General features: G+C 50.9%; 1 protein-coding gene across 1 annotated transcript; it reads left to right on the top strand.

The window, feature by feature from the left end:
• Nucleotides 1-1,889: 1,889 nt before the first annotated feature.
• Nucleotides 1,890-2,629, top strand: HSPB3 (heat shock protein family B (small) member 3). The gene has a single exon (XM_090278857.1). The coding sequence runs from the start codon at nt 2,110-2,112 to the stop codon at nt 2,542-2,544; it is 435 nt and encodes a 144-aa protein (XP_090134983.1). The 5' UTR covers nt 1,890-2,109; the 3' UTR covers nt 2,545-2,629.
• The last annotated feature ends 20,134 nt before the right edge of the window (nt 2,630-22,763 follow it).

The raw sequence follows: 22,763 nt of genomic DNA, 5'->3' as shown, positions 1-22,763 counted from the left end.
CCAAGTGGCCCTGGGAGCGTCCAGCCCGCTCATGGTCTGGAGAGACCACCAGAAACGCTCCCATTTCTTGGTCACTTGACACAATCAATGCCCTAGAGAGAAAGTGCCTGGTGGAGAAGATGCCAGGCGGCCGGGGCCTGAAGGCCGTGAGAGGGATTTGGGGTTTCATTCCTGTGGCGGAAGCTTCCGGGTGGGATTGTAAAGTGAGGGAGCGATAGGATCCCTACCAGGAGGCAGAAGAGCTGCTCTGGTTCCGCCGGGGAGGATGGACCGTGGGCAGAGCAGGGCCCGGGACCGGCTGGGAAGCCAGGCAGTTCTCCCAAGGGCGGCGCGCCAAGGAGGCAGGGATGTGGGGGAGGGCAGGTGTGGGCTCTGCACAAAGGGCCGTGTCGGGACGACGGCAGGAGTGGACAGTCCTGGTGCTGCGTCACACACGGGGGGCTCCTCGGTCACCTGGACAGCTCAGGCCGTGCCCTTCCCGGGGGGTCCGGGGGGCAAGAAACTGCAGGACCCGCCCTGACCTTGCTCTGCCCACCTCACGCTGTCCTTCTGGGTTTTTTTAAATGAAATTTGTTTTTGAGAGCAATTTTAGATTTAGCTCTTTAAACAGACTTTATTTTTTGGAGCCGTTTTTTGAGCAGGGGTTGGGATGTTCAGGGCAGCGCAACTCCGTGTGACGGTGTATGGCGGGTACATGTTACTGTGCGTGTGTCTAAACCCACAGAATGTGCATCACCAGGGTGAACCGCATGTAAACTCTGGACTCGGCGTGATGATGATGATGATGATGACGACGTGTCAATGTGGCACATCAGCTGTAGCAAATGCCCCTCTAGGGGGATGTTGCTGAGGGGGAGGCTTTGCGTGTGTGCAGACAGGGGGACTGGAAAGCAACTCCATTTGACAGTAACTTTCCCTGTTTTAAAACAAAACGGTCCCTATTCTGGTGCTGGCGTGAGTCCCGCGCCTGACTTACTACTCAGCACAGCGCCGGCGGAAACACCTCTCGATAGTTTATGCTCCCAGAGACATGGAAACACATACAAGTGCCCGTTCTTCCCTGAGGGCCACCGGCGGACAACGTGCGGGCCACAGAAGCGTTTTCAGGGCGTGCTCCTGAGCGCACACCCAATGTCCGCAGGGGTCTTTAGGGTGAGAAAGGAGCCCAAGGAGATCGTTCCTCCTGTTTCCCGATGTTTAAAGTTTTTATAGGCAACTTCTTTCATTCTAAGAAAATGGCTGTGTTAACAAAGGAACTGTATTCCCTCCTCTCCCCATTCTAGAAAATACTGACCCACGGAAAGGAAGCTTTCTATGCACAAAAGCTTCTTGTGTGTATTTGTATTACACACCACAGAAACAAAAAGCACACCAGGCTTCCATCCTGAGCTCCGGGCTTTCGCATTTTTCCCGCCCCGGGCACTCTGTTTACAGCACTAAGTTTCCCATCCTGCATTCTCCAGCCCTGAGCTGTGACCCGTCTCCAGCTCCGTCATCCAATTCTATTTTTAATGAGTCAAGTGAAATAAGCTCAGAGGTTGTGGCTCCGATGTCCCTTCAGGACAAACGATTAAAAGCAGAGGTAAAAGACACAGGACCGAGGGCTGCGGGTTTGTCACGGGTCTGCGATCTGGCTGTGTGTGTGTCTTCACCCCCCACCCATTTTGGGGGGGGCTCGTCTCTGCCAGCTTTGCCCGGAAAGAGATCCATGCACCCTCAGCTCCCGCCGGCAGGTGAGAGGCGAGTCCACCTGTCCTGGCTGTTCTAAGAAGTCCCAGCGCCGGAGACCACTGTTGCCCACAAGGACAGGGCACTTGTATTTTTGAACGCCGTCTCTGGCTCTGACTCCTCTCCTCCCAAGATCAGGACGGCGGCCTGTCCGGGGCGGGGGAGCTCGCACTATAAATAGCCGTCCCCTGTCAGCGTGTGTGACAAGACGAGCCTGAGCATGTGGGGGATTTTCGGGCCTCACCCAGCGGCCGCTTCTGCTCGGGGCTGTGAGCCAATAGCTGCTCCAGCTGCTCATCTGGTCAGAGGGAGACAGCGGGGCGGACAGTCCGGACGGACCCGGCCCAGAGGGACGCCGCTCGCACCGCTTCTGCCGCTGCCATGGCGCAGGCCGTCCTCAGGCACCTCATAGAGACCCCGGTGCGCTACCAGGAGCAGTTCCGGGCGCGGGGGCTGGAGGACTGCAGGCTGGACCACGCTCTGTACGCGCTGCCGGGGCCGACCACCGTGGACCTGGGCAAAGCCGGCGCGGCCCCCCCGGCGGAGGCGCCGCCCCGGGAAGGCAGAGCGCGCTTCCAGGTCCTGCTGGACGTGGTGCAGTTCCTCCCCGAGGACATCATCATCCAGACCTTCGAAGGCTGGCTGCTGATCAAGGCCCAGCACGGAGCCAGGATGGATGAGCACGGCTTCATCTCGAGGAGCTTCACACGGCAGTACCGGCTGCCTGCCGGCGTGGAGACCAGGGACTTGTCGGCCACCCTCTGTCACGACGGCATCCTGGTGGTGGAGGTGAGGGGCCCAGCCGGGGCCGAGTGACGGCACGCCCGCTGCGTCCACGGGGCCCCGGGACGGTCACCGTCCGGCCAGCGAAGGCGCCGCAGCGACGTTTGTGTGACCGCGTCTGAAATGCCGTCCCTGCAGAGTAAAAACGCAGACGTGGCCCCAGTGTGTTGAGCTCTGTCTTCGTCCCCCTGCTCGGGGAGGACTCTCGTGAAGTGTGTTCCCAGAGCTGCAAGTGACGCTCTCCTGCCACAGGAGGCGGTGGCGGGGTGGAGACGAGTGTGGGGCTCCCGGGGACCAAGAATTACTTCCCGTCCCCCCGGCAATGGCGGGGAGGCTGCCTTTGTAACAGCGGGTGGCAAAGAGCCACGCTGACTTCAGAGATGCTCCCCCGTCTTGTGGAAAGTCTTCACGGCGCAGCACAGAGAGGAGCTTTGTAAGCAGAGTCTGAGGGTTAAAATGCAGGACTTGGAAACTGGGTCGGAAATGTGTTTATGATTCACTATAGCTGCTTCTGCCTTAAGCTCATGGGGCATTGCAGATATAAACCTTATTTTTAAAAGTTTCATATATGTATCTTATTCTTTTTTTAAAGCGACTCTTATCTGCAGTTGTTTTTAAAGGCGTGTGTTCTGTGGATATGTATGAGATATGTGTTAACTCTGAGAAGTTAATATTAAGCGTAGGAAGCCCCTTTAATAAGCAGTTACTGAAGTTAGAGTCTTAATTTAAGACTTCAGGTGCCATTTGGAATCTTGGATTGCAGGCGACGGCAAAGCGAGGCATCTGCTCTCTGCGGGACCCTTAGCCTGAAACAGCCCGGGGCCGTGGGGCTCCAGGCCTAGCGCCCAGGCTGAGTTCCCGCTGCCCAGGCGCCTGAAGCTGCTTTTATCCCCCACTGGGCTGCGGCCCAGGGCGCGGGCTGAGACGGGGGTGGGGGCTGAGGGCTGGCCTGGGAACGCTGCCTTCGACAGCTGGTGGGGGGCATTCCAAAGACCCTGTTCGTGCTGGATGCTTTCCCCGCCCCCAGCCTGAGCCGGGCACAGCGCTGTGACTAGGAGAGGGAGGCGGCTGTGGGACAGGGACAGAGGACAGCGACAGGGGACACCTCCGACAAGACCACCCGCTCCTCTACGGCGCTTTCCAGTTCCAGGGCCAGCAGGAGGGGCGGGCAGCCAGAGAAAAGGGAACCCGGCAGCCCCGAAAGTCGTGCTGAAAATGGAGGTGGCCCGAGAGAGCTGAGTGGTTACGGTCCCATGGGAGCGAGAGGGTGTTGCCGCGGGACACTGTTTGACAGGGTGACTGTCAGGGCCAGCTCTGCCACGACCGTCCCCGCCGGCTGGAATGGGGTGGCAGCTGCTGATAGGATGGGAGCAGGAGAGCCCACGGTGGGGGTTCCTTCCCGGCCGTGAGTGTGGAAACAAACCAGCCGGCCAGCTCCTGCGGGCCTTGACCGGCCCGAGGCCCTGCTTCTGGGAACGGCCAGGAAGTGAAACGCTTGGGGTGAGGGGGGGCACGGATAGAAAGGTTTTCCTTTAAAGAACGAAAATTAGAACAAACGCATCATCCTAGTAGCACTTGTTTTGATTAGGAAAATATACCGAACCCTGCAGAAAATTAAACCCCTTATCCTACTACCACGAGGCTGCGACTTTCCATGTCTAGTTCAGTTTTCTCTGATACAGAAATGCCTGTGTCGCTTTAACCAAATTAGGGTTCTGTTTGCCCGGAGTTTGCTGTCCGGATGGTCCCGTGACTGGGCGACCCCCCTCCCCGCCCCCCACCAGCCCAGACCCTGCCAGGGTCCTAGGAGCTCCATGCCGGGAACAGTGGACGAAGACCAACGTACACTGGTTGTGAGTCAGGGTGACAGGCTGCGGCGTTTCCGCTCGTCCTCAGCTCTGCCCACGTCTCTGAATCATTTCTTTACTGGACACATACGCGTATTTAATTTATTTTTAGAGAGAGGGGAATGGAGGGAGGAAGAGAGGGAGAGAGACATCGATGTGCAAGACATCTATTGGTTGCCTCTTGCACACCCCCGGCTAGGGACTCAGTGCCCACACACACACACACACGCGTGCGCGCGCGCACACAAAATAAAAAGAGAGTTTTTATGAATTAAGAAATATTTGAGTTTTTTGGATTTTGTCTGGCCTGTGTTGGAAGCTAGAAAGTACGGCCCCCATGCTGCTGAGTGTGGGAAAACAATGCCCGTCTGCTGCTGGCTCGTGCCGTGAGTCAGCGCAGGCTTTCGGCCGGGTCGTCCTTGTGGCTCTAGATGTAGTTGCAGACGTGAAAGAGCGACAGTTAAAGAATTCACTCACAAGACAGAACAAAAACCCTGCACAAAACTTTGTGAGGTGTTCTTTAATCTGAACTGCTGAAAACCTAAGAAATTTGTTGAGCAAACTGAAGTCTATCCAGACTATAAAATCTTATGCTGCCAGTACAAATCATCTTCTAGAGAAACACTGGAGTGGAAGACAGCTCCCTAAAATTAAGACAGGACGTGGGTTATGGGAGGGGCACGAGACGCTTACTTTTCATCAGCTGGCAGGCTTCCGAGTCAGTAAGTTTTTGTTCAGGACAGGATTTTAATGAAAATCCAAAACTCTGCAATAGGAATATCTGTAATTTATCGTATGGAAAAGAAAAAGAATTAAAAAGTAATTTTTTTAAATGCCCAGAGTAATTATATTACTGGGATTTTAGGGTCTTCACTTTATATTTCATTATAGAAATTCTGTATTCCCACAATTTTTTTATAATCAGGAAAAACAATAAATATAAGCTTAAAATATTCTATAAATGTCCCATTTCATAAATGATCATCACAGTATCTTGAAATAAAGTCCTCGTTTTATCTACGGAAGATGTTCCAATTTCAGCAGAAAGCAAGCGTGTACTCCCGTGGTGAACATGTCCCCGCTCCGTTGGGTCACTCCAAAGAAATCAGAACTTTCAAGACCAATAATCCCAAGAGGCTACAATTCTATAAAATGCAGTGAGCAGAAATGACTTTGCTCCTAAAAATCGAGCTTTCACGCATTGCAAACTATTTTCCAGTTTGAACGACAGACACACCCCAGCACCTCACTTCCGCTCAGAGTTCATGAGGAAAAGCACACACGTCACCTTGGCTGAGGGGCCGGCCAGCACCCATATCGCCTCTCCTGGCTCCTCCGCTGGACTCGAGTGGGCGGGACAAGCGCCGTCACTTCCAGTCACTTCCACCCCGATGCCTGCCTGCGAGGCCGTGCCCTCGGAGCAGCTGCTGGATGCGCACCACTGTCCCGAAACGCTGCTCGTCCAGCGGGGGACCCCGCTGCTCTGCTTCCACGCCCTCCCGCCCAGCAGCCTCATATCCCCCGAAACGACGCCCAAAGCCCCGGCAAGCTCAGTGTGGCTTTAATTTTCTGTGGCTGTTGAATGGGGTGCAATTAATATCCTGTGCAACTGGTTTCTTAAGTTGCCAGGAAGTTCTAAACAGGCCCTTTCGGAGCAAAGTCCATACATGACCTGTGTCCCCAGGAGAGGGAAGAGGTGATGGGACCTCTAAGGACGGTGGCTTCGCGGCCAAGAACAGAGCAATGAGGGACGCAGCCTCTGAGAGTGCCCAGGAGTGCACGCAGGGACTCAGCAGCTCCGCGGCTTCCTAGCCTGGCCGTTTGGGCCCCTTTGCTCCTGTGCGCCTCCGCGTCCTCCCCCGGGAAGTGGGACCATTGTGGTTCCTGCCACATATGGGATGGAGGGTGACCAGCTGGCCCGGTGTGCCCAGGCCTGAGCGGTTTCTGGGGAAACGAGTTTCGATGCTGAAATCGGGACGTTCCGGGCAGACTCGTATGGGGGCTTGCTCCGCTGATAAGATGTCAGGTGTTCACGCAATGTCTGGCATCGGTGAATGATAGCTGTTCTCTTATTCTCTTATTCTATTGATCGATTGATTGGGTGGGTGGGCGAATAAGTCCACTTAGTTATTTTCCGTAAAAAATACATTTTTCATTTTCACCAATAACTTTATTGATTTGAATATTCTGAATATGTTGGCCATCTCCTGCATGCCAGAACATGGGTTGTTCTTAATTAATGTCTCGATTTGATCGCTATCAACTTCAAAGGGCCTCACCGACCGTGGAGCACCGCCCAGCGAGAATCTCCAGCACGAAGCTTCACAGACCACCTCTGACACGTTCCATCAGTCACAGCGCCTTCTCCGCACACGACACAAATCTTTTTTTGTGTTTCAGTTGCATTTTTACCTTTGTTGAAATAGTAATGCAAAATATGCCAAAAATGTTGTGTATTTTCTTCCATCTTCAACATTAAAATGGCTGCACAAAAAATTCACCAATTTTGATGTTTTTCTAAATGCACACGGATACGACAGCTGTCACAACACAGTCTAACACAATTGTTTTGAATGAAGTTAAAGACAACTAAGCTCTTCTTGCACCATCTTATGGAAAAAAACAAAAGTTTTGGCCAACTCAATATTATTAATTAATTAATTTTAATCCTCACCCAAGGATATGTTTATTGGTTTTAGAGAGGAGAAAGACTGATTGGTTGGCTCTCACACACGCTACGACCAGGTATAAAACCCACGACCTAGGTTGTGCTCTGACTGGGAATCGAACCTGCAACCTTCTGGCGTACAGGATGACGCTCCACCCCCTGAGCCAGCAGCCGCGGCAGGGCTGTTTTGGATATTACAAACATCTCTGAGACTGTGCCCATGGATGTGTCTCCTACATAAGCCAATAGACGCATCTCCACCTTATCTTTTATAAAAAGACTCACAGTTATAACTTAAAAAATGAAATGCTTCATTAGTGCATCAGAATCACTGCCCATCTCTAAAATCTACTTGATTATTTCTGAATTTCTACAAGTTGATGTTTTTTGCTCAAGGAAGCCAAGTCATTAAAGGATATTACATTGCTCTTAAAAAGCGCACCTGTGGTAAGATTGCAAAAAGACTGTATCATGATAAGAAGTGAACTGTAGAATAATCGTGTTAGCACCATGAATAAAAAGTCACGAAAGGCACAACAAGCGTTTGGAGACAATGTCCCCATCTAGTTGCGACAGCGGACAGAGCACACCTTGTCTCTCCCCGTCAACCCCATTCAGTGACATGAGCGTCTCTTTGTCCTGATTTGCCAGCATTGCAGAGACCAGGAAGGGCCTTGTCGGGCGGCATCAGCCGCTGGCGAAGCACCGTTGGGGTCATGCTGACAAATCAGGGAAGAGGGAGGCAGGGCCTCCTCACTGTTTTCTAAATCTGTCTGCGTGTGAGAATCACCCGGGGCTCTTGTTAGACGTAGGCATTTCCGGGTCCCCAACAGAGACTCTGATGCAGGTGGGGGGTGTGGAGCCCTTGAATCTGAATTTGGCTGCTATTCCCTGGGATGCTTATGATGGAACAAGTTTGAAAATGGTCTCCACCAGGCGCTGCGTCTCCCGGGGCATCCCCAGCATTTAGTGCCCAGGAACCGGGATGCTAAACGTCCCATAATGCTTGAGCCAAGGTCACCCAAAACCAAAGCTCTGGGAACAGGACAATGGCTGTGGGGAACTTTACAGACGGAACGCTATCGTTCAGGTGCTTCACGGAGGCGGGGTAACCACAGGGCTCCGCAAACACTAGCTCTTCCCGGGAGGGCCGGTTGCGTTCCGGCGGCCACTCTTCACCGCCGTGAGTGGGAGGGAAACCACCTCTAGACAAGGTGTTATTTTTAACTGACTTATTTCTGCTCTCGGTCCCTTCAAACATCGCACGATGCTACGTTTTGTATAAACACCCGGAGAGAGGCGGGCCGGTCCCTCCAGAAGGGGCGTTTGGGAAGAGAAGAGGACGAGCAGGTGCAGGAAGGTGTGTTTAAAGACGCCTAGTTCCCCCTCTCCTTCCTCGCTGCTCGCCGGGATGGCGCTCGCCGGGTGCTTGTGTGTCTATTTATATTTTATGCTCTCACACGTGGTTCCCAGATATTTTTAACTAGTTCTCTGTCCCGAGAGGTTTTATTTGCCCGGGGTGTCCACAGTGGTCTCTATTTTGAACAACTGCAGGGGCATCTGTGATCATCGCAAGGTAAAGAACGTGATTGAAAACCACGCCCACTTATTCACGGCCCACTTATGAGAGTGGGCTTCGGAGGCTCTAGCCACCCACGTCGCCGTCCCCAGGAGCCACCGAGCGAGTGTGTGCTCTCCCCTCAGCAGAAGGAAACCTGGCGTCGCGTCGCTTCTGCCAGACACAGCTGCCGGTGCCTTGAATAAGGAAGAAGGAATCTCTGGCCCGGGAGACGGGCCTGAGGCCTTGGAACGTCAGGGACCAGAAGGGACCTCAGCGGGCTCCGTCTCCGCCGCCCGGGCTGTCCCCTTGCGCTGCCCTCGGGACAGGACTGGTCTGAGTGGCCGAGCAATGAAAACAGGCTCAGATGCCGCTGCTCTCGTTCAGAGGGTTTCAGTCAATGAAACTGACTAGATTACACGCCATTAGAAGACAGCAGTCCTTCAAAAACAAGGCTAAATAAACAGGGCTCTTTGGGGAGCAACAGCTGACCCAGGATCCCAGAGGGGAGGGGACATGGAAATCCTGATCCCAGGCAGAGACGTTTCTAGATTGAAAGCGCCTGGTGTTTAATTCCCCTCAAACGAGCGTTTGGGGTCTGTGTGGAATACATAATGCTCCCAAGTTCCTGCCCACGTACTTCTGCCCCCAGATTTTTAGCCGGGTGACTTTGTAGTTCACAGACTGAACCCCGCAATGCCGGGGAGGCTCAGGCTGTGGGACAAAGAGCGATCAGGTCCTGCCCGCAGCGCAATGTGCAGGACACGCCCGTCCTTTGTGCCCTCCAAGGGGAAGGTTCGGGAGCACGTCTCAGGGTCAGATGTGTCCCATTTGGGATGACTCTGGGGGCCTTTGCCTACGCCTAATCGGTCCTGTCAGGACTGAAACGTTATTTTCCATCTCCTCATGCAAAACTACCACAAGCAGCTTATTAAACACCAGCGAGGGTAGAAAGCACAGGGCCTCACAGTGAATAAGTGTGAGCTCCTTGTGATCTTGGTGAGCCGTTCAGCCTCAGGGCAGTACTGGAGCTGGTATTTGTGAACATCAGCAGCACCAAACATATGCCTGATCAGTTTCAAAGGCATCACCGGTCAGCACATGGGACAAATCCGTGCATGCCACTGCTAAATGCAGCCACCTGGGTGGAAACACGGGGCTTATGACGGTGCCATTTCTGAAGACCCATAGACATCGCATGTGACAACGGCCGCTTTCCTAGGCTCATACACAAATATCACAACCCCCAAGAAAGAGGAGCAGATGAAGGCCACACTCCATCCAAGGCAGGAACACCGCTCCGTTGGGACACACGGGTCCCGTCCACGACCATGCTGGCCGCGTCGCAGCGCACGGTGTGTGACTGGGCAGGCTCAGGGGGGTGGCAGCAGAGCGTCTGGTGCAGCCGGGTCGCTGGGCTGGGAGGCCCTGTCCAGCTGCAGCCGCAGTGAGACTGGCTGCTACTGTCGCACCTCTGACTCCTTCTGACCGCCCGGCCGCGGAAGTGCCGCGTGGTCTTCTAGGTGGATAGACTCCATTGGGCCTCTTCTCAGGTCAGGAAACTGGCTAGGGGCACCATGGGAACTTCCCTCTCTTATCCCCTGAGCCTGACCTGGGTTCCCAGCCTGACTTAAGTCCTCGGCGGGGCGACCGTGTGACCTTGGGGACGTGGGGTGACTTCCTGGGCTTCCATTCCCTCCCCTGTAAAAGGAGGACAACGTGGAGCTCAGAGGCGACGCGGCCCCCAGTCAGCAGCAGCCACCGGCACAGAGTGCGCGGCGGCCTGATTTGAAACGTGTCTCTCTCAGATGATTTCACCGTAGTAACCCGAAGATGGAATGGGCTAGCCTTCCGGCCGCCTCTCTAACCCCGCGACTCTCAGCCTGCGTGCCGGGGAACGTTTACCACACGCAGCACCGGGCTGTGCGGCCGGGGGCACTGACCTCTCCTCCCTGAGATCGGCAAATAAAAAAGCTAAAAATGACAGCAGCCAACACAACAATAGCCATCTGTGTGAACGAAGACGAATGATACCCGTTTTTTGTCAGCGCGGCAGAAAGCATATTTTTTGGTGAGGCGCAGAATTTTAGGAATTCGTTTGCGTGCCAGGAGATGGAAAAGGTCGAAAATTGCTGATCTAGGAAACAGAGCCAGAGGCAGGGCTTGTTTACAGAGAAGAGACGAGACAGTGCCCTCTAGTGGTAAAATTAAAAATTATTTTTTAATTTTTAGAGAGAGGGGACAGGAGAAAGAGAGGGAGAGAAACATCACTGTGTGGTTGCCTCTCACTCGCGCCCCCAAGTGGGGACCTGACGTGCAACCTAGTCATGTGCCCTGACTGGGAATCGAACCAGCAACACTTGGCTCTCAGGCGGACGCTCAATCCACTGAGCCTCAGCAGCCAGGCTGGAAGCCTTTTTTCCCTTTTACTAGGATCCCGAGTGCAATCGATCACAGACATTCAATGCACAGCGACAGGGGCAAAACAGAATTAATATTGGGACGGGATTTTAACTCCACACCATCTTGTAAAGCAATGAAATGGAGGGAAACGTCCTTTTCTATTGCAAAACTAACCGCAGCGTAATCGTGGGGGCAACACATGCATCAGAGCCAGAAACCGTCCTTTTTCAACCACATGGGAGCCGTCTGGGTTCGTTTCTGCACCGTGAGGAAGCGTTAGATAAGGAAACGATTCCCGTCGCACAGCAGGAGGGACTGACACCCCTCTTTCCAAGTTCATAGAGCAGCACCTCGGTGACTATTTTATGGGGCTTCTGCACAGGTTGGTAGTTCCCAGACGGAGCTCCATCAGCTCCTTTAACGAGGCGGAAGACGATGAGGACTGGTACAAGCCGGCCAGTTGTCCCAGACCAAACGCACAGGGTCGGCGCTGGTTAATATCAGCGCGCAGGTTTCCAGCGTCCGTTTCTCTGATCCGTCGCCTGTAGCCCGCACCGGGTGCCCGCCACCCCAGCCCTAGTTTCCTCTCATCACCGCATATCTGACCCCCGAGACCCTCTTCGCTGCACCCCCCCCCGTGACCCCTACACTGCTGTCTGTGTCTATGAGTGCTTGTGTGCTTGTTCTTGTCTGTTCATCTGCAGCTTTCGGTTTCGTGTCCCGCCTCGGAGCGACATCATACGGTTCTCAGCTCTTTGCATCTGGCTTGTCTTGCTGAGCACAATCTCCTCCGGGTTCCGCCATGTCGTCGCACGCGGCGGTACTTCGTCTTTCCTCAGGGCTGAGAGTATGTTCCATTGTACACACGCGCCCATCTTCTTCTTCACCCGTCACCTACCGAGGGACACGTGGGCTGTCTCCATGACTTGGCCGCCAGGAAGAGCGCTGCAGTGAACATGGGGGTGCACGTGTCTTTACAAATATGCGCTTTCAAATTTTCTCAGGTAGATGCCCAGAGGGGGGGTTGCTGGGTCACATGGGGACTCTAGGCTTAATTTTTTGAGGAGCCGCCATACCGTTTTCTGTAGAGGGTGCGCCAATCCGCATTCCCAGCAGGAGTGAATGAGGTCCCTTTATCTATTCTCCGTCTCCAACACATTATTTCTTGTCTTGTTGACAGGAGCCAGAGGAACCCAAAAGAACCAACAGAAAAATCACCACGACCCACGAGAGAATGCAATCGGGTAGCGTGGTCAGATAGTGCCCAGAAATGTCCATCCGACGGGCAATGGGACATTCACCTGACTCACGGCGCACCCACCTAGAGAGGCGTCAGGGTGCTGCAGACAGAACGCGGCCCTCCCTCTATCCCGACACGAAGCTGCCTCTAAGGTACATCATTCACGAGTCGCAGACCCATGGGGGCCGTGTGTAAGGGTGGCGGGCGGGGAAGCCCGTTGGTGTGAAATCACAAGATTCCTTCAGACAAGACTGGCCATGTTCACATTACATGTTCTGTTTAGCTGAATCTTAATTTTTAGAATTTATCTTCTGTAAAAGCAGTATCTCTGATGTATGAGTGCACATGTGGGTAACACTAATGAAGTAGCAATGTATGCTTTCCTGTTTGCAATTTCCACGAGGGAGGGGAGCTGCCAGGTGACGGGCCCTGAACAGGTCCTTGAGTTGACGCTGGAGTAAGGACCGAGCCATGTGCAAAGGGGGGCGGTGCTGGAAGACGAGGGGTCTGAGAGTGGGAGGCGATGCTTTCAGGCACTTGGGGTGCATCCTCCAATATAAACACCACCGGGGAGACGTGAACACCAGACTGTGTCCAAGCAGTGAGGTCTCTACCCACCTCCAGAATGAACCGCATAATTCGGGAGCTTGATATTAAGACTCGGACTATGTTTTAAATGATTTTAAAACACTTCTACACTGGGAGCATTATAATGCACCAAATGAAATTACTGCTTCTCTGAATCCTGTTATAACCCAATGAAGGCAGTTATTTTTATTACCATTTTGCAGACTAAGAAATTGAAGTTCGGAAGGACTCATGTATGTGTTCATGCATGCACTGACACATGTTTTTGATCTAATATGCTGGGCACACGGTAGTGCACGAGGCAGATAAGAGTCCCCTGCCCGCGTGGGGGTGAGTCTCGTTGAAACCAAGTAGACACAAAGACGCGGCACGTAGCCTGCCTTTCAGACCCAGCGCTGCCTCTGAATTGAGGCCTCTATCAGATCTGAGCTACACAGCTGCTCGCTCGCAAATGGTCATAACCGGTTAAAAACATCAGTTTTGAGGAGCCAGCAGGGGGTGCCCTATGATTCAGATAACGAAATTTCTCAGGATAGCTGAGTGGTGGCTGGGCCTACCCCCAGGCACGTGACCTCAGCAGAGACCCCCCACGCCCCCACGCTCCCCCCCCAACCCCCATCTGCAGTTGGGTGTTTGTTCTCTGTGACGATGGAGACAATGAATTCTGCTCTGTCCATGGAAGAGATACTGTGAAAACACAGCAGGAAGTAAGATTTTAAAAGGCGGAAGTGCTTATAAAATCCTATGTGTATATTGATATAATTTTTGCTACATTATACCAAGAGCTTTCAAGTGAAATATAAATATGGCGTTATTTACAATACTATACAAATGGCCACACCGAAATATAAAGTAGCCCACGAGGACATTGCCAGCAATCTCAGGGAATCCGGGGTGGTGTTCTGGGTGACTGAGCGAGCTTTCAGGTTGCTGACCTCGAGAGAAGGGTCACAAGGGGCCTTTGGAAATGATTCCAGCTGGAAGCAGAGGGTCAGAGGCAGAGAGACCCCAGCCCGGGAGGAGCTCAGAGGAGACCCGGGCCCCAGGAGGCAAACCCGCGGGCACCCCTCGCTCCCTCACTGAGCAAACGCCATGTCCGTCCTGTTCATTGCTGTAGCCCCAGGGCCCAGAACAAACTTGCTACCGGGAAAAGGTGTGCACTGCAGTGGGGGGACAGTGGGTATGTACAGGGTCTGGGTTAGCTAGCAAGTGCTGCCGAGGAAGTTAGTGCTGGGGGAGGGGAGGGGGGGAGGGGGTGGCATTGATCAGGATAATCGCAGCTGGCTGGGGCAGAAGCCGTGTGGCCTCAGTGGCCCCCCCAACCAAGCTTTCTTCTCTCAGGGGTTCTAACCGGGGCTGGTGACTCAGGAACCAGGTCCCCTCCCCCTCTCCTCCGGGCTCTCCCAGGAGCGTGAAGGAAGGAGGGTGCGGGGGCCCTGCTGGTCCTGAATGGGTCTCTCGGGAGCAGGGTGCCAGGCAAGTTCTGGTTTCTGATTTGGCGTGCAAGACGTTTGGAAGTCGCCACTCCACTCTGACGCGGGGGGCCAAAGTTTTGCGACCACCCAATGTGGCTTTTGTGATATTGATTTTAAGCGGGTTTTCAAGAAACCAAAGACTCAGAAAGGACCTCTGAGCCTCCCCTTACCTGTCTAAAGGGATTCAGACAGGAAGAGCAGCGCAGAGGCAGGAGCACGCCTTAGCAGCACGATACAAACTAGGTCTGGCAGAGGGGAGACCTGGCAAAGCCTGCCCACAGACTTCTCCCCACTGCCTGCTGCTTCTGGACGCCTCAGCAAGGACCGTTTCAACATCACGTCTGCGCCTCCTCATCTTCCTGCAGGTCGCCAGCTTTCCCCTTGAAGTCCCAATCCCCGCCCCCCTTTTTCACCCAGAACGGCACGCAAACCTCAACTGCCCGATCTGTCCTCGGGCCTCCTGTTCTCACGGCCCCCGCGCGTGCATCTGTGATACGTTTTGGACAGTCTCTGCCGTTCCTCCGTCCCACGTTAATTGGATTGTTAGCCCGGCTAGCAGGACTTCGAAGGCGGGAGGAAAGTGATTTTCCGACTCCCCCTCCCCACTCACAACAAGTCAGAAGCTGAAACAACTGAAAAGTCAACTCTTCTTAGAGAAGTGAGGTCGCAGGGCAGACCACTGACCCCAAACTGGCAAGGTCAACAGGTAAACACAGAAAACCACGACTTACCTGAGCAGGGGCGTCTGCGGCCACCGGGGCTGGGGCGGGAACACCTGTAGCCACAGCCGCTCGAGGCTCCGTGGGGGCGGGAGCCCAGGGCTCCTGGAGACCCCAGGGTGGGCAGTTGCACCCCCGCCCCTGCGTCCCTAGCAGGTTCTCACAGTGAGTATCAGGAGAACCCCCTCCGCTCCCGGCAGGGGTGGGGACGCAGGCCACTTTGGCATATGCCAGAGCCCGCTCTTCCCCTTAACGAGGCCCGTCGGCAGGAGAAACTACTTAGCCAGAGATGAACCTGCTGCGGTTTTACCAGGATCTCACCAAGCTGGGGACGAACAGCTGCGCACTGCAGCCCGGTCTGGCCACGCGTCCGCGCACAGGGCGGGAGGAGGCCGGAGAGGCACGGGCAGGCTTCCCTGTCCGGAGGCCCGGGCTGGCCAGACCGCAGCCCGGTTCCCTCCCCCGCCCCCCCCACACTGCACAGGAAGGCCTTTCACCGAAGTCCATTTTACCCAGGATGTCATGCTTGGCTCTCAAGACACTGTTACAAGGCATGCTACACAGCAAAAGCAAAAACAAACAAACAAACAAACCAGTTCAATGAGAGCGAGAGAGAGCGGGGGAAGGGAGAATGGGCAGGGAGGTTGGAATTATCGGATCGGGAACTGGGAACGACTGTCATTAGTGTGCTGAGGGCCCTAACGGACACACAGACAACATTCTAGAACAGGCGGGAAATGTAAGCAGAGGGTAGGAATTCTGAGGAAGACCCAAAGCAACGCTAGAGATAAAAGCACCAGGGCAGGAACGGGGCGCGCCCTGGGCAGGCTCCTCGGAGTAGGAAGGACTGAGGCCAGACTCTTTGAGCTGCAGGAGCTCCTGGTGGGAACCTCCCAAACAGAAAAGCAAACAGAAAGAACCACAAAAACCCTGGAAGAAAGAGCACTGCCCGTGAGCTGCGGGACAAGCACAGAAGACAGAACATAAACGCGACAGGAAGACCAGCGGGAAAAGAAAGACCAGGGAGAAATGGTTGAAACTGTGAAACTACAGCAGAGAATTTCCTCCAGTTCATGTCAGACACCAAACCGCAGATCCAGAAGTTCGGAGAGTCCCACGTAGGCCACAAGCCGGGAAAAGAACAGAAACAAAAACCCACCGAGGCGCACCCTTTTAAACTGCAGGAGCTGGAAGATAAAGAAGGCACCTGATAGCCGGAGGAACAAACACCTCACCTCCCGAGGAGCAAAATTAAGAATAACATTTCACTGAGAAACCGTGTGAGCAAGAAGGAAGTGGAGTGGAACACTTCGTGTTGAGAGGAAAGAAACACCAACCTAGACTTCTGCACCCTGGCAGGTGAAGACTCCCTCAGACAAATGGAAATTGCGAGGATTTGCTGCCGTAGGAGTCTTGCAAGAAACGTTAAAGAATTTCTTTGGTGAGAAGAAAAATAATATAAGCTAAAAGCTATGTATCCACATAAAGAAAGGAGGAGCACCGGAGAAGGTAAAATCAGCTTTCACTGTTCAGCGACCGCTGGGGCTCAGTGGGCTGGGTCGTCCTGCGAACCCAAAGGTCGCTGGTCGGTTCCCGGCCGGGGCACATGCCTGGGTGGCGGGCCAGGTCCCTGGTTGGGACACGTGTGGGGGCAGCCGATTGATGTCTCTCTTGCACATGGATGTCTCTCTCCCTCTCTTTCTCCCTCCCTTCCCCTCTCTCTAAAAATAAATAAATAAAATATTAAAAAAAAAAAAAAACGCTTTATGTTTCTTATTCTTAACTGATCTAATAGATATCAGTTTTTCAAAATATTGGGTTGGCCAAAAAGTTAATTTGGTTTTATCTGTACGACAGCTCTAGTAGCGCTTCATTGTCTTTAATTTCATTGGAAGCAATTTTGTTAGATTTGTAACGGCTGTCATATCAGTGTGCATTTCAGAAACTTATCGAAGTTGGTGAATGTTTGTGTAGCCATTTTAATATTGAAGATGGAAGAAGACACGCAGCAGTTTGGGCATCTTATGCTTATTGTTTCAAGAAAGGTGAAACGCGACTGAGACACAGTAGACTCCTGCGGCGTGTGGCGGAGGCGCTGGGACTGACCGAGCGCGTCAGAGGGGTCTGCGGGCTTCCGTGCTGGAGATGCCCGCCGGGCGGCGCTCCACGCTCGGGTGGACCAGCTGCAGTCGGTGGTGATCAAACTGAGACACTAAGGGAGAGCTATCAACATTCTGCCACGCGGGAGAGAGATGACACGCTCAAAACACCCAAACCAGTAAAGTTATTGGTGAAAATGAAAAACGTGTCTTTTATTTTAGGGAAAAAACGAAATGGACTTTTTGGCCAACCCAGTAGTACTTTATTATGGCAATGCGACTCAACTGCGTGTGCTTCTGTACACAAGTCATATGTGTGCGTGTGTATACATGCATGTCTCTGTGTATGTTGCTTGTATGTAAGTGAAATGGACGAAAGCAATGACCCGAGGGACGGGGGAGCCAGGGTTACTTTGTTATTAAAGGTGCTCACACTATAATACCGTGTTATCTTTGTTCTGTTTTTGTTTGTTTTATCTCTTAACAGGTTTTATTCCAACTGAAGTCATAAATATTCATTACATGATTAAAAGAGATTGTATGCACAAGTTATATCCTCGGATGAAAAGAGTTTGCAGAAGTCCCATTTGGTATGAATTACCCTTATTTTATTTAATTGTTTATAAATATAGTGTTATTTGGACGTGAGCTTGGATTTGTGGTAAATATATCCTGCAAACTCTAGTGCAACCACTAAAAAAAAAGTCTAAGTGGTATGCTTAGAAAGGAGGGAAAAATGATCTAATGAAACGCTCAACTAAAATTCAAACAGGCAGAAGAGCAGAAGACAAAAATGGAGCCCAAGAAGAAGGGCAGCAAACCGAAAGAAGTAGCAAATGTGGCGATATCAATAATTACACTATCAATAATTACTTAGAACGTCAACGGTACAAATGTACCAATTAAAAGACAGAAATTGTCAAACTGAATCAAAAACACAACACACAACTATAAGTTACCTATAAGAAATCCACCTGAAATATAAAGACACATAGAGATTACAAATAAATGTATGGAGAGAGAGATACTCGGCTAACTAACACTAACCAAGAGAAAGCAGAGGCAGACATATTCGTTTCAAAAAGAGCTGATTTCAGAGTAAAGAGCATTATCAGGGGTAAAGAAAGACATTATGTGATGACAAGGGGTCAACTCTCTCAGAAGACAGAACACGTGAACTCAAATGTCACCATGTCAGAATACGGGACAAGCATTGACAGAACCGCGGGGAAGGACCGATGAATCTGCTTCGTGGTGGGGGACCCCACACGGGGAAGGACCGATGAATCTGCTTCGTGGTGGGGGACCCCACACGGGGAAGGACCGATGAATCTGCTTCGTGGTGGGGGACCCCACGCGGGGAAGGACAGATGAATCTGCTTTGTGGTGGGGGACCCCACGCGGGGAAGGACCTATGAATCTGCTTCGTGGTGGGGAACCCCACGCGGGGAAGGACAGATGAATCTGCTTCGTGGTGGGGGACCCCACACGGGGAAGGACCGATGAATCTGCTTCGTGGTGGGGGACCCCAACGCTCTTCATCAGAAACGGACGGGTCAGCGGGCAGAAAACCAGGAAGGACAGAGTTGAACTCAACCACACCTCCAATTCCCCGTGTAGAATGGACGTGTACAGACTACTTTCTTCAACAGCAGGGTATACATTTTTCTCAAGCTCACATGTAACATTCACCAAAATCAACCACATTCTGGGTCATAAAACACACTTCGGCACATTTAAAATAATAGAAGTCATACAATGTCTGTTCTTAGACCAATCGGAACTACATTAGAAATCAATTAATAGAAAAATAGGCCCAAGTCCCAAAACATATGGACATTAAACAACACACTTCTGAGTAACACATGAGTCAAAGAAAAAAATCTCAAGAGAAGTTAAAAGACATATTTTGGACTAAACGAAAAGACAGCTTATCAAAATGTGTGATGTGGGATGCAGTAAAAACAGAAAAATCAATAAAGAATAATCAATAAAATCAAAAGCTGACTCTTTGGAAAGATCAATAAAACACACACATCCCTATCCAGGCTAAGAAAAAGAGAGGACACAAATTATTAATATTAGGAATGAAAGAAGCGATATAACCACAGGGCCCATGGACATTAGAAGAATAATAAAGGAATAATATAAACAACTCCACACCTACCAATGTGATAACCTAGGTGAAATGAAGCAATTCCCCAGAAGACAATATCCCAAAACTCGCACAAGAAGAAATAAGTAATCAAAATAGGCCTGTATCTATTCAAGAAATTGTATCAACAGTGAATAATCTCCCAAAACCAAAAGCACTAGGGTTCATTGGCGAATTTTACCAAACATTTAAGGATAAAATTCTGCAAATTCCCTACAATCTTTTTCAGAAGCTAGAAACAGAGGAAATCCTTTCTAACTCATTCTTTCAGGCCAGCATTATCCTAATACCAGAATCAGACAGCTAATGCAGTAGAGAAGAACAGGAAATAAAAGGCATACAGATCAGAAAGAAAGAAAAAAAACGGTTTTGTTTGCAGAGGACATGATTGTCTCTGTAGAAAACCCAAAAGAATCAACAACAAAACAAACAAACAAGAAAGTAAAGTGATTAACATAGCAACGAACAAGTGGAATTGAAATTAAAAGCACAATACCACTCACATTAATTAGCACTAAATGCTTAAGTTCAAATGTAACAAAACATATACAAGATCTACATGAGGAAACAGCAAACCTCTGATGAAAGAAGTTAAACTAAGTAAGTGGAGAGACAGCTCATGTTCACGGACAGGAAGCCTCAGTACTGTAAAGAGATCTGATCTTCCCAACTTGATCTGCAGATGTAACGCCGTCCCAGTAAAAACCCCAGCAAGTCGCAGATATTAGCGAACTGATTCTGAAGTTGACATGGCGGGGCCAAGACCCAGAGTAGCCAGCACGCTACTGAAGGGGAACAGAGGGCCGACCCTCCTCACCTGCACCCTCAGTCTGAGCTGCAGGCTCGGCACAGGGCGCTGTTGGCGAAAGAGGAGACAGGTCAATGGGGCGGAATAAGGAGCCCAGAAATGGATTTACAAAAATCGAGTCAACTGGTCTTGGGCAAAGGAGTCTTCTTGACAAATGGTGCTGGGACACTGGATGTGCAAAAAAATAAAAAAATCTAGGCACAGACCTAAACCCGCCACAGAAGTTCACCTGAAGTGGATCAGAGGCCGAAGTGTAAAAGGCAAAACCATGAAACTCCTAGAAGACAACACAGGAGAAAACCTACACGACCTTGGGCATGGCAATGACCTCTTAGATATAACTCTGAAGACAGTAACCATGAAAGAACTAGTGGATAAGTTGGATTTTATTAAAATGAAAAACTTGGGCTCTCGGGAAAGACGACATCAAGAGCAGAAGGCAAGCCATGCGCTGGGAGTCATATTTGCGAACGACACATCTGATAAAGGGCTGTTGTCCAAAATATACAAAAAACATCTTAAAACTCAACAAGAAAACAAACAATCCAGTTTAAAAATGGGCCAAAGGCCTAAACAGACCCCTCACCACCGAACACATACAGATGGCAAATAAGCACATGAAAACATGCTCCGTCATACATGACCAGGGAAGTGCAAGTGAAAACAACAGCAAGGTGCCACCACACACCTGGCCTAAATCTGGAATACCAACACCACCAAATGCTGACAAGCAGGTGGGGCACCAGAAGTTCTCACGCCCGGCTCGTGGGAGCGCAAAGTGGGGCGGCCACTCTGATGGACGGTCGGCAGTTTCTTACAAAACTAAACACAGTCTTTACCATACAGTCGTTGTCCGCCTTGGTATTTACTCAGAGGAGCTGAAAACTTACGTCTATGTGAAAACCTGCACACAAATGTGGACAGCAGCCATATTCATACTCACCAAAACCTGGAAGCGACCAGGATGTCCTTCCGCAGGTAAGTGGATAAACAAACAGTGGTACATCCAGGAAATGGAATATTATTCAGTGGTAAGAAGTAATGAGCTAAAAGGCTATGAAAATACATGGGGGAACCCTAAATGAGTATTATTACCACATGAAAGGAGCCACATCCTGTGAGTTTCCAACCATATGACATTTCTGTTCTAGAAAAGGCAGGACTGTGGAGAGAGGGAAAGAAAGATCAGCGGTTGTCGGGGGAGGGGATGGGGAGGTGTGAAGAGGCGGAGCACTGAGGAGTTTCAGGGAAGTGACAGTACCCTATAATGCCAGATACGCGTCATACATTTGTCCAGTCCCACAGAATGTGACCCTACTGCCCACTATGGACTTTGGGTGACAATGAAGTGTCCACAGAGGTTCATCAGTCACAACAAAGGCACCACACTGTTGTGGGATATTGACCGGGTGGGAGGCTTTGCCCGGGTGGGGGCAGATCCGTATGAAAAATCTCTGTACCTTCTGCTCAAGTTTTCTGTGAACCTAAAACTTATCTGAAACTATAAAATGTATTTGAAAAATCCACATCACAAATGTGCTGAGCTTGTTCCAGACATACCCTGTTTCCCCAAAAATAAGACCTAGTGTAATTGAAGGGTTGAATATGGCCGGGGACGCTGAGATAAATCCGGCAAGCAGGATGAATGGCCAGTACACACGGAGGACTGTGGCTCGCTCAGACCACCAGTGGAGAGCAGGAAGCCTCATCCTCCTCTTATTAGGATTTCAAAAGTTACTAAAAATAGAACGGGGTGTGAGCTTTCCAGCCAACAATAAAAGAATTTTTACAAGTGAACGAATTCTTACAAAGTATCATTAATATGTAAAATACAGCCAGGGTAAATTCTGGTTTAGATAACACCTATCAGGGATGCAAAGCAGATCCACTAATCATCAAGGCCAGCCCCAATTTAAGACTTTATCTTCAAGGAGGCAGAGGGAGTACTCAACAGACCTCTTTGTCCTCAGGATTCCATGACTCAGTGGCCTGAACAGCCTAAAGCCGCAGGCGGAGACAAGATTATCTCATCATCTCCTGAGTCACAGGACACCTGGGCGGAAGGACATGGGAATGCCCCTACCCAGAGATCTGTGTTCCTGCAACAGTAATTTAGAAATTATAGAAATATAAGGCCTCCCCTGAAAGTAAGACCTAGCAGCAGTCATGGCTGCCGCTGCCCCCCAATTCTTGATGGAATTCAGAGTGTGGCTGGTTATGCTGATGTCTGTGATGACATGACTACAGTGTATTAATAAATGTTGTTTTTTTTTTGTTCAACAATAAATGTGAATTCTTGTTCATGGAAAAATAAGACATCCCCAGAAAATAAGACCTAGCACATCTTTAGGAGCAAAAATTAATATAAGACACTGTCTTATTTTCAGGGAAACACGGTAGCAAAGAAACTTTTCCTAGTGGAAGAGAGGACTGGAGAGGCCAGGCCACCAGGTGCTAAGGGACGAAGTGGGAAGATACAGTTGTTCGGGGCCATTTGGGGTCCCCTAATAACTTGATTTTACAAAGGCGTAATAAATAGAAATAGTTGATCATTATAATGATGACTATATAAACTAAATGGTAACTAACATGCTCCATTTTTTCTAGAGAAACCTTTAAAAAATATGTTACTGTATCTAGTTCCCCAAGTGACCAGTGATCGGTTTCTAATACTTGAATACATTTTATAGCT

The sequence above is a fragment of the Furipterus horrens genome, unplaced genomic scaffold (genome assembly GCF_987537825.1).
Source record: "Furipterus horrens unplaced genomic scaffold, mFurHor1.1.pri manual_scaffold_5, whole genome shotgun sequence".
Taxonomy (NCBI): Eukaryota; Metazoa; Chordata; class Mammalia; order Chiroptera; family Furipteridae; genus Furipterus; species Furipterus horrens.
The sequence above is the reverse complement of the archived record's forward strand: the minus strand, read 5'-3'. Positions and strand labels throughout refer to the sequence as shown.